At 32.3% G+C, this 12,336-nt stretch overlaps 2 protein-coding genes across 3 annotated transcripts in view; both read right to left on the bottom strand.

Annotated features, from left to right (window-relative positions):
* Flo2 (flotillin-2) overlaps nt 1-12,336 on the bottom strand; it is a 503,689-nt gene that overhangs the window by 487,742 nt on the left and 3,611 nt on the right. The gene's annotated exons all lie outside the window — the stretch shown is intronic.
* LOC135956619 (putative gustatory receptor 98b) lies at nt 74-3,358 on the bottom strand. The gene is made up of 4 exons (XM_065507162.1): nt 2,500-3,358; nt 448-524; nt 222-377; nt 74-160 (listed from the first exon to the last, which is right to left on the bottom strand). Exons 1-4 carry the CDS (start codon nt 3,356-3,358, stop codon nt 74-76), a joined length of 1,179 nt encoding a protein of 392 aa, XP_065363234.1.

Below are 12,336 nucleotides of genomic sequence, written 5' to 3'. Positions count from 1 at the left end.
TATAAAATTAAAAATTGATTATGAATAAGTGGGTAAGTATATTTCATTTGAATGCAATTATTAAACATTTATCTTACAATCTAACATTTGCCTTTTCCGTTTCGTTTTGTAATTTAAATTGTATCAGTATAGCCACATACGTAGATATCGATAAGATCATCTGGAAACATATCATAATAACATAACAAAATATTCCTTTCATAACACTTTTCTTTAATTACCAAACCAAAACATTTCAAATTAATATCGAAAAATCCCGAACAGGTAAATAACATTTCCTGGTGCATCAATTGCAATGAATATTCCCGTACACGGCAATTTATAGCTAAATCATCGATCGTTTTGATATTGTGCAATATCGAGCCAAATTGATTGTACTGTAAAAAAATGTTTATTGTCATTAAATTACTTTGAATATTTTAGAAAATGTCAGAAATAAAAACACACCTTGTCAATGCATGATTGAGTTAACCAACATGGTAGTAGCATGATAAGAAATATCAATATTATGTAGTATAAGCGATCTGAAAATTTGTGAGAAATTATCTAAATTTAATTTAAAATATTACAAATGAGAACAAATTTGTTTGTTAAGAGGCACTGGCTACCTGCAAAAATTGGCCTTAAATTCTGCGATCAAGCTCAGTACTGTGGGGGTATGAAAGTCTATGAATACCGGGCATGCGACAACATCTAACATCCTTGCAAATATTGACTACCGCACACCCATAGCCTTACTTAACGGACTATCTATCAGGGACGGATGATCTCCAACCCTGCAGGATCAATTCAGGCTGAGATTTCCACCATCAAGAGTCCGTTATACTGGTTAAAGAACAACAGTATTTTCAGTGAGAATATCCAGTTTTTTAGCAACAGTAAACCTGCAATTAAATCTTTCTCTCTGATGATGATACATTCTATCCTGGAGTTTTATTGGGTTTCGGGTCATTCTGATGTACCTGGAAATAGGCAAGGGACACTGTTTAAGACGCTCATGCTAGGATAATGAATACTCCTTCCAATGACATCTGTAGAATTTTCCATGATGAAAGAGAAAACCGTGGAACACCTCTTCTGTCTTTGCACAGCTCTATGAGGTACTAGGACCGTCACAACAAAAGGTTATCCTTTTATGGATGACCTAACAGATATAACGAGAGTCGATATTACTAGGATATATTCACTCATTCGAGCATCAGGTTGGTTAGATACAGAAAAGTCCTGATTTAGAGTATCACAAAGGGACATAAAGGCAAAGGATACTGTTTAAGACGCACATACTAGAAGAATGAATATTCCATCCAATAACATCTGTAGAAGTTTCCATGATGAAGGAGGAAATCGTGGAACACCTTTTCCGTCTTTGTAAAGCTCTATCAGGGACTAGAACAGTCACAACAATGGGTTATCCTCTTATGGATGACCTAAGGGATATATCGAGAGTCGATATTAAAAGGATGTATTGCTTAATTTGTGTATCAGGTTGGTTAGATACTGAAAAGTTCTGATCTAAGAGACCGGAACACTTTTTCTGTCTTTGCACAGCTTTATCATGGACTAGGACATCAACAATGGATTATCCTTTTATGTATGACCTAACGGATTTATCGAGAGTCGATGTTATCAATCAATCAATTATAATCAGATACATTATTGTTGTACTTGTTCCAAATTAACGCCGAGATATTTCAATCCATCGTTTTTAAGACTTTATAATATGTAGTAAGTGAACCTGGTCAAATCTCCAGCAACAGGAGGAATATATCTTTGGTATGCAATTGTAGAAACTTCAGTAGATGATGTTGTATTTTTTTTGTATTTATCAAATTGGAACAAGACCATTGTTTTTAAGAGATTCTATTGGACTTAGTCCTCAAAATAAAACCACAACTCATTAAAAATAGTTGATAATTTTTTGTGCCAAATCTCCAACAACACACATTACTGGAGTTTAAGTTTTCAGATATTTGGTGTCAATCGGAAACTTTCGGTCTCACCAGCATTTGTTTCTTATAATAGCACTGAGGGACTGACATTTACTCATTCTGTGCATTGTATTGGAACTAGGAAAATAGGTTATGGTAGGGAGGAAGAACGTTTTTCACTGAGATCCGTCCAATCGTATACAAATGAATGAAATATTGCTGATAGATGAAGTTCAGGAACAAGTTGTTTACTCCAATTGAACGATATTCCAGTAAATCAAAAGTTTTACAGACGCTATTCTGGAGCATTCAAGAAGCTCCAAAATAGACTTTGAAACACCAGTCAATATGTGAGACTTGAATTATATTCTAGATCGGATATAGATGGTTAAAAAATATCAGTTGATGTGAATTATTTAGGAACCATATGACATTTATAAAACGATTAAAACAAATTTCCCTTTTTATTAACCGAAGTCAACAGATTAATAAACACAAATAGGTACAACAAAAATAGGAATATCCGGATTCAAGAAATTAAAAAAAAACTTTTCTTTAAAAAAATACTTACACATTCCGGAATCCATGTCATTATACAAATAATCAAATGAACGTACATATGACCAATTTATAGTGTGAGTTATGGCAATTCCATTGTAAAGAAATAAAGACAGCATCGGTATGGCAAAATAATCTTCCATATTCGTAACCAAAAACCAAATACGATTCAATAAAAATTGATTGGCCATTAGTTTGCCATGGAAAAATGCCCCCATAAAGGGTTTGTCCTGACTCTTGGCAATTTCCCACTTTAGATGCCTTAAGGAGCCTTGCAAAGACCTGAGAAATTCATCGATTATTTGGACGATAATACAATATTCCACGGTTTTTAATTGTAGAGCCAATGTACAAAATAAGCTTAATGCTTTATCCCTTAAGTCCATAATATTGGCCACTAAATGATAGTTGACATAGCACAGCAAAATGCCAAACGCTAATGAAAACACACCAAAATAAACAACAATCAAATAGGTAAAACGCTTACGACTTCGTTGGAAATTTAAATAGCCCGCATCGTCTTGAAACAATTGGTATTCACGGAAATACAATAATATATCCTGTTCCAGTTGGGCTATTCTCTTCAGCATCATTTTAAGGCATTTGTGCTTAATTATAGATACCATTTGTATGATCACCTGGACAAAAGCCACCGTTATATTGACGCTTATGCTTAGGACACTGGTAATACTATCCAAATCATTGCTAAATACCACAAAATCCACTACAATATTGTTGATGTAAACTATCCATATAACCAGTGCCACCAGGAGTGTTGTATAGATGGCAAAGCAAAACCAAACAAATTGTATAAGTTTTTTGTTGCCGTCATCCTGGTAATGATTCAATAATGGAGGCAAATTTATTCCCATTATGGAAAATAACCATTGGAAAATAAATGTAGCCTGAATTAATTGCGATTTTTCTATTATATTATTTTCAAAGTTGTTTTCCATTTTAATGATGTGCTGGTACTGCACAAAATTATACTTGATGGTGACATTATATTTTGTTTATTTTTAATTTAGTGCTGGACATTGAAAGGAATTGTTATAAATGTCTTCATTCGTTCTTAGATAAGACATGACAAAGACGAAATTTAAGTAAATTAAGTATATAGGGTTTGCCAATAAGGACTTAACAATTTCGAATTTTAATAAAGGACAAATTAGAACATTATATCGCTGATAAGTCCTTCCAATTTTCACCAAAACTAGTCTTCCAACATGTCATGATTTTGGATGGTTTAGGATAGGTTAGCTTCAAGTTAGCAGCTGCTCTTCCAGCAACTCTCTTGGGTCCATCCCTTTGTGATACCCAAGGTGTAATCAACAAGTCCCTCAATCGCTTCGAACTGTTTCCATGCTGAACCATGGATAGCTCTTTCAAAAATATGGCAAAGGACACTGTTTAAGACGCACGTACTAGGAGAATAAATACTCCTTCCAATGACATCTGTAGACTGAGGAAACCGTGGAACACCTCATCAGTCTTTGCACAGCATTATCAGGGACTAGGACAGCAACAATAGGTTATCCTTTTATGTATGACCTAACGGATATATCGAGAGTCGATATTATTAGGATGCATTGGTTCATTCGTGCATCAGGTTGGTTAGATACTGAAAAGTTCTGATCTAAGAGACCGGAACATGATCCTTTAGGGTATCACAAAGGGACATAAAGACATAAAGGACACTGTTTAAGACGCACATGCTAGGAGAATGAATACTCCTTCCAAAGACATCTGTATCAGTTTCCATGATGAAGGAGGAAATCATGGAACACCTTTCCTGTCTTTGCACAGCTCTATCAGGGCCTAGGAGAGCAACAATGGGTTATCCTTTTATGTATGACCTAACGAATATATCGAGAGTCGATATTATTAGGATGCATTGGTTCATTCGTGTATCAGTTTGGTTAGTTACTGAAAAGTTCTGATCTAAGAGACCGGAACATCTTTCAAAAATATGAGGTTGGTGTACAATGACGAACAATTCCTGCAGTAGCTGTTGAATCGTGGACCAAGTCTCATAGCATGCGTATAGAATGCAGAGTCCTGAAATATTTAGATTCATTCGTTCAGCATCATATACGGGCCAAGTCAACATCGCAATTCCGAACAACCTAATCTGAGCAAACCTTAACAGATAACATTTCTCTAGCGATTTAGAGATTATAAGAGGAATAGCAGAGGAGGTGTTAATCGCATTACAACCCACGTTTGCTATAATGCTAGCCTTATCCTAGAAAGTCTCATTCAAAAAAACCCGACATTCTTTGCTTAAGCAAATAATTGAGAAACCCTTCTTTTTATTGCAAAGAAGTAGTTCAAAGATATAAATAATTTTTATAAAAACAATACAGAACGGAATATATTTTTGAAAAAAATAATGAATATAAGGATTATATCTGGAAGAGGAGACAGCGGTCACCAAATGCGACTGCCTTAAATGCAATGAAACTCAATGCCATTTTCCTTTAATAAAAAAACACAATTTAATGAAATCTTTACATTTAAAACAATAGCAAATAATATGATAATGTAACAAGAAATAATCCTTTATATTATATACATTTCATCTTAAAAAGGAAGTCATATTCATTACATATAAATAGAAAATTTATTTTTAAAACACAAACAAAATTGAAAAGGAAATATATACGAAGAAAAAAACATACACTTTGACTTTACAAAAGGCCACTGACATTCAATTTTCGGCAAATCAACATCCGTAAAAAAATAATTTAACAAGGACAATGTCTTTTGACTAAGCCAACTTCAGTTTTCTGCCAAGGAATATTGATTTTTCTTCCATGTTCAGCTACGTGAATTTTCAAAAAAAAAATAAAAAAAATACATAGTACTTTACACAATCAACAACATAATACCCGTTATTGTGTACTGAGGACCATGTAGTGGATGAGTACAGAGAGAGAAAAAGTAAAGGTAATTTTCAAAAATTTTGTTTTATATTGAATTCATAATCGCTTTATTTATATCCTTTTGGAATATATGGATTAATATTATTCTAAAAATTAGTTTAAATAATAAAGAACAGTGTTACAAATGATTTCATGATTCTCCAAACTTTAACAGGAATTTCTACAACTGCTGACGCTTTAAACTTTTTTACACGAACAGGGGGTAAGTGACAGTTTTCATACAAAAATATTTTTAACCGAAAGTATAACTATTTGTTAAGACATCGTGATAATGGAGGTTAGTTGTACAAATAAAACTATTAGTCCTCCAATCATCTATGATCCATAGCTGATTTAACTACCATCGTGTGTTTTACTATCGTGCACTTCAGAACCCTAGCTGATCTTATGGAATCCTATACAAATAAAATAATTATTCCTCATGTCATCCATGATATATAGGTCCTGAGCTATTGATTTGTAGTTTTCATACAAATGACCACTTGCAGTAGCATATGTAAACTCGATCAAGAGATGAGACAGAGGGATATATTAAATGAATATGGTCGATATATTTACAGATATTTTAACAAACGTTATTAAAGTGTCTATGCCCCCAGTCACCTTGGGGAATTACAGACATTCAAAATATCCTAGAAACATTGAGTCTCTTATCAAAGAAAAGAGAACACCCAGACGTCAATGGCAATAATCGCGATCTCTTAGCGTAAAGGTTAAACTTAATCAGTGCCAAAGAAGACTTCTCGTCACATTGAAGATTAATAAACTATCTAATCTGAGAAATGACCTTAAAAACTTAGACACTACTAAGAAAACTAGTCTCTAGATAGCTGCGAAAAATATGCAATGTCCTAATGTATATGAGTCGCCCATACGCCTACAGAACGGAGAATGTGCAAAAAAAACTTCAAAAAAAATCAAAGCATTTGCCAATCACTTGGAGAATGTATTTAGCCCAAATGATACAAATTCATCTATCACTGATAATGTAATAAATAATGTGGTGCCACCCCCAATTAAATTCCGGTTCTCTACTGTGAGGACGACAATCAAAGGCCTAAATGCTGGAAATAGAAAAATATGGATAAAATTACTACCACTGAGAATTATTTTCTTTAACTCAATACAACGTATTGGATATTTCCTATCCTCATGGATAATATCTGAGATAATTATGGAAAATGTGTTATTCAAGTGACATCATACCGTTCCATTAGCCTGTTGTCAATATTCTCAGAAACTTTTTGAAAAGTTACTACTTGAGTACACCTTGACGAAAATTGCATTATTCCTGATCGTCAATTTTGCTTCAGAAGATAGTACATTTTATACATTTTGGCGAAACAGGTGTTTTTTCTCACATTTATTACATATTGTTCTTAGCAAAATGGTTTAGATAGCTTTTTCTTTTTCGACTTTTTTTCAAAATTGGCCCGTTTTTATACCCTTCTAAGCTTTCTTTATAGCAAAAAAAAATTAAAGAAGGGCCAATTTTTAATAAAAGTGGGATTTTGCAAACGAAAAGTCAAAAATTGTATGGGTTGAATTACAAAAGTACTATCGAACTGGACATCGGATAAATACTCTTATTCGGAAAACCTTCGAGAGCAAGCAGTATTGCTCTGCATTATTTATTAACATATCTCAAGTCATCGATAAAGTCTGACACGATGGACTAATACAGAAATACAAGAAAGATCTTTCCAAATCAGATCCTCATCTAACGTTAAACATTTCAATGAAAGCAGTCAGAAAGCAGGACAATAACTGGTGTCCTATGGAACAATCGGAATAGTTATATCCCTAGGGATCTTAATGTTCCCATAGAGAATGTTCGCGAGAAGATCAAACTCTCCAGTTTAACCTACCTGTCGAACTAATGGATCACCGAAATCCCCTTGCCAGGGAATTGCTGTCATTTGAGGTTCATAGACGACTGAGGCGATTGAAAATACTGGATCTGGCCAGATAATCATTTTAACGAGCACTTATGTTGGCAATAACAACTTTTGTTTTAGTTTAGTTTAGATTAAGATTTTAATACTTATTGTAAATTTTTTAAAAGAAACATTCATTAAGAAGATCAAAGATTAACTATTTGTAAATGTCGAGCATATTTTAATTAAGAAGAAACATATAGAGTAACTTCGGGTAATGTGGACTACCGAGTTAGGGCCTTTTTATATTATATTGAAGACCTCTGATTTAAATTTTAAATATACACATAGTATAACGCGTTCATGATTACCAATACAGAGTACAGCACAAATCATTTAGTAAGTCAATGAAACTTCCAAAAATTCTTCCAAATTTTGCAATTCAGCACAATACATATTAATTTTCTCAGTGTAGTGAACATCCTTTATTTTCTGTTTTTCCTGTGTTATACTTTTGAAAAGCAACATTGTTTAGACATAAATGGCGCCGGCCGGTATTCATTTCTTTTTCTCATATTTTGTCGTATATATAGTTGCTGTTGTTGTTGTTATTGTTGTGTACTATACAATATTTTACTACTTGTTCTATGAACTTTCAAAACGGCCGGTTAGAGTGGGGGCTAGAAGTTAAACGTGTTCGAGAAAAATTATGTAAATAAACAATGTTTTTAACAAATAATGAGAGCTAAGTACTGAGAGTATGAGAGAGGGAGAGTACAAAAGCAAATGGTAAGATAAAAGGAGAGTTAAATTTTACACAATTGAGAGACTAATGACGAAAATATGATATGAGTGAGCAAGAATTTATGAAATTGAAATTCAAAGGATTTTCAACAGGATATAGAATGTATTCGTGGAAAGGAAAATATATTAAATAGAAAATTTGTATTGTGTGTGAGTGTAGTATGCATGGTTGGGTTAAATTTTAAAAGCACTCTACTATTAATGGTGAGTGGAATTAAAATTTTTATTGTTTTTATTTCCATTATCAAACAAGTACTTCAGATTTATATATCTAATGCTGTTTGAACTTTTAATATTAAAATTAATAAAGACTCCTATATAGGAATTTCTTTAATTTTCATCTTTAACAATTGTAGTTTAAAGCTTCCAAATAAATACGATAAATAAATCTCTGTTTTAGTCCTTATTCAGCGGCAGCTAATATTTAATTTATACTTATTTGCAAAATAGTAGATTGCTAATCCGGGATCTTTGCAACATAATTCATCCAACCACACAGCATTCATTTCCTTGCAAAGGTAATTTTAATATTATTTCCATCAGTTTCATAATTTTATGAAAAAATTGGCCCATTTATTCAACTATAATACGCTCTTGCATTAATGCAATGTACAGATGAAAAACATGCTTTCATCACAAAACTCCTCAGATCTAGGACCAGTTAAAACAGTAAATTTCTACTTCCGTATAGGCGCTGAAGAAGGCTAAGATGAGAATACCGGCTAACTGAGGCATTGATTTTCATAAAAGGAAGAAAACGAAACCTCTAAGAATATTATTACAACCTGTTGGACAGTTTAAAACAATTTAGTGATAAAAATACTGCTAGTAATAAACAAATACCAAATATTCCAATGTAAATTTGAGATTGATAGATTTCTGAAAAATCAGACTTCTACCTATTTAAGACCAGCTGAAATGTAAAGATCAGCTCTTAAGAACACTAAGATGAAAAGTACGGTCAACAATATCCTGAAACAGCTTTTTCAATTGCTGCACAAGGGATTGAGTTTCTCAAAAAATGGAAAACAAAGCAACTATTAATATTATTTATTACAATCGTTATGTATATAGTCATCGAAAAAGTGATATTTTATCAAGAGCTTCTTCCATCACATGACATTAGAGATCATGGAATAATTCTACTACAATGTAGTTGTGCCATTCCTCCATGATTTGACGTTGTATATTTCCATCATATTCTCAAGATTTAGATCACTACTGGTAGCCTACCAGCTCAAAGCTTCAGAAAACAAAGCAACGGGAATTTCACTATTATTATTAGCATAGTTTGGATAATTTTAAACGTGTCGTAAATACACTTAGTCATCAAGTAATCGTCAAAAAGTAATCAATGTTCAAAATTCCATAAATTGATCTAAATGATGACTAGTTGATTAGACATGACATATTGAATAGTTGACTACAATAGGCAAAGCTGTTACGAGTATCAATATTAGTTAGACTAAGAACCATCCAAAGCAATCGATTTATACAACATGATATGGGACTTTAGCATAGGGATCATTTTAAGGACATCTTTAGGTCCATGAAGCTATATGGATTAACTTCGAATTCACCACATTCTCAAAGCTTTACACGATGTATTGATTTCCTTAAAACTAAAAAAACAACGTGAATCCTGAAAACAATTGCACCTCAAAAGGTTGTCTCCTATCCATCATATTCTCTAGATTAAGAAACATGCGGCTATTTTCTGTATTTGAATCAAAACAGAATCTTAAAGACATCTTGAAGTAAGTCGTGTCCTGTTCGAAATTCCATGAATATATCTACGATTTGACGTAGATCATATTCTCTATTCAAAGCAAATGTAGATTTCCCTAAAACGTGATTTAGACCCAAGGGATTATTTTCTGTTCAATATCTCGATGAAAAAAAGACTTAACTTGAACAATGAAATAAAATCTTCACCATAAAATAATAATAAAATGATCATTGCAACAAACTACTCTTTTATCTAAAGAGTTTGAGAAATCGTTTTTCTAATATAGGGGTATTCATTTATATTGTTACGAAATTGTATTTGAATTCAAATATAACGGTTCAAATATAACTTTAAACCAGCCATTAAGGTTTAAAGTTGCATCATGTTTCTCAACCTTCTTGTCCCCAATTAGTCTTCTAATTGTGGACAATGTTGTTTACCGGACGCATAACAGCAGTTAACTTAACAGTAATCCTTATTAACATATCTGTGGATATTATTAACATAGCTGTGGAACATACAACATCGAATAAAAGCTTTGAGTTGATCATCGTAGAAATAGAGCTTTCAAGAAGCATCAATAGAAGGAGTTGGAAAGTTCTAGATGGTAATGCAGGTGGTCGTGAGAACATCAACCAGTCAGTCTATTCTGATGCATCGATAATTAACGGCCTTACAGTGTGCTGTATAAGTTCCCAGAACTGCTAGGTTGTGAATTATAAACGTGGGTGTGTATTAAAATACAGAGGAAATAAACCACCGTTTTTAAAAGGTAAAAACGTAACAATATGTTTTTTCAGTACTGGAATAAATCATTAGAAAATTAAGATCCGATACAAAGAGGAGTTGTGATTCCAAAATAACACAGTTTTAAGAATGAACAAATTTATTGGAAATTGTGAGTTATATAAGTGCCCAAATCAATTAAAAACCCCTTATGGCCACAACATGACGTAGGGTTTATACGCTAAAAGGAAATGCGTTCAATACAGCTATAAATGTCTATACATAGTTATACGAAAATAAATGCTGCCATGTTTATTTGCATAAATATATACATTAGAGTGCTCCAAAAAAATAAAATTGCGAATTTTGACCGTCCCCCCCTCTAGAATTGTTCTATGTATTGTAGAAACACATTGTGTAAAATATTAGGATGATAGGATAACGTTAACTGGTGGCGCAACGACGCTGAAGTTTTGAGGTACATTTACAAGGGGAAAATATGCAATTTTTTCAGTTTTTGTAAAAATTTTGCCATTAAATAATGACTTTTACAATTTAATTTAAAAGAATCGAAATGTGTACGTAATTGTCGTTATAATAAGATATAAAAGACAAAAATTGGTGAAAAAATTTTAAAGTTATTAAAAAATCGCCAGGCCATTAACGTGTCTCAGGCCACTAGAACAAGAAATTTATGAACAAAATTAACATATTTTGAGAAATAATAAAATAAAAGCTTATTTTTACTTAAAATATATCCATATTTACTTGTATATGAGTTTTTGTCCTCGTAGGATACCGTTAACCTATTCGCAGGTATGACCAAAAAAATTAAATTTTTTTAACGGCAGTTTCAAAACTCCAATTTCAAATTTTTAAAAATTTTGTTAAACAAATTTCAGAATTTTTTGATCATCACATGGGGATTTATTGACAACATAATAGGGAATAAAAATGTGAAAAAAGTATGTCAATACCTCCTATAGTTTTTCCGTACCTGCGATATAAATTTTGCGATTTTCGAGAAAAACTAATTTTTTGGCCATATTTTGGGGAATGACCAGAATTTCATTACTGTAATGATTTTTAAGTAAAAGCTATTCAGAATAATATAGTCCAGGTAATTTTAAATATAGTCTGAAAGTTTTACTAAAATCGGAAAACTTTAACCCTTAAATCGTGAAGGTCAAAGGTCAATTTTTTCAATATTTGGAATTTCTCATGGAAAGATAGCGAAATATTATATATTTTTGGGCCGATTTTGATGAAACTTAAGAAAAATATAAAATGAAGTCTAGTATTCACAATAACAGTACAAAAATGGAAATTAACCCTTAAGAGTACTTGGGGCAAAATTAATGTGTTTTTCGTGATTTTAAAAGTTGAGGGTCATTTGGACCCCAAGTGCTATTAAGGGTTAATTTCCATTTTTGTACTGTTATTATGAATACTAGACTTCATTTTATATTTTTCTTAAGTTTCATCAAAATCGGCCCAAAAATATATAATATTTCGCTATCTTTCCATGAGAAATTCCAAATATTGAAAAAATTGACCTTTGACCTTCACGATTTAAGGGTTAAAGTTTTCCGATTTTAGTAAAACTTTCAGACTATATTTAAAATTACCTGGACTATATTATTCTGAATAGCTTTTACTTAAAAATCATTACAGTAATGAAATTCTGGTCATTCCCCAAAATATGGCCAAAAAATTAGTTTTTCTCGAAAATCGCAAAATTTATATCGCAGGTACGGAAAAACTATAGG

The sequence above is a fragment of the Calliphora vicina genome, chromosome 4 (genome assembly GCF_958450345.1).
Source record: "Calliphora vicina chromosome 4, idCalVici1.1, whole genome shotgun sequence".
Classification (NCBI taxonomy): Eukaryota; Metazoa; Arthropoda; class Insecta; order Diptera; family Calliphoridae; genus Calliphora; species Calliphora vicina.
The sequence above is the reverse complement of the archived record's forward strand: the minus strand, read 5'-3'. Positions and strand labels throughout refer to the sequence as shown.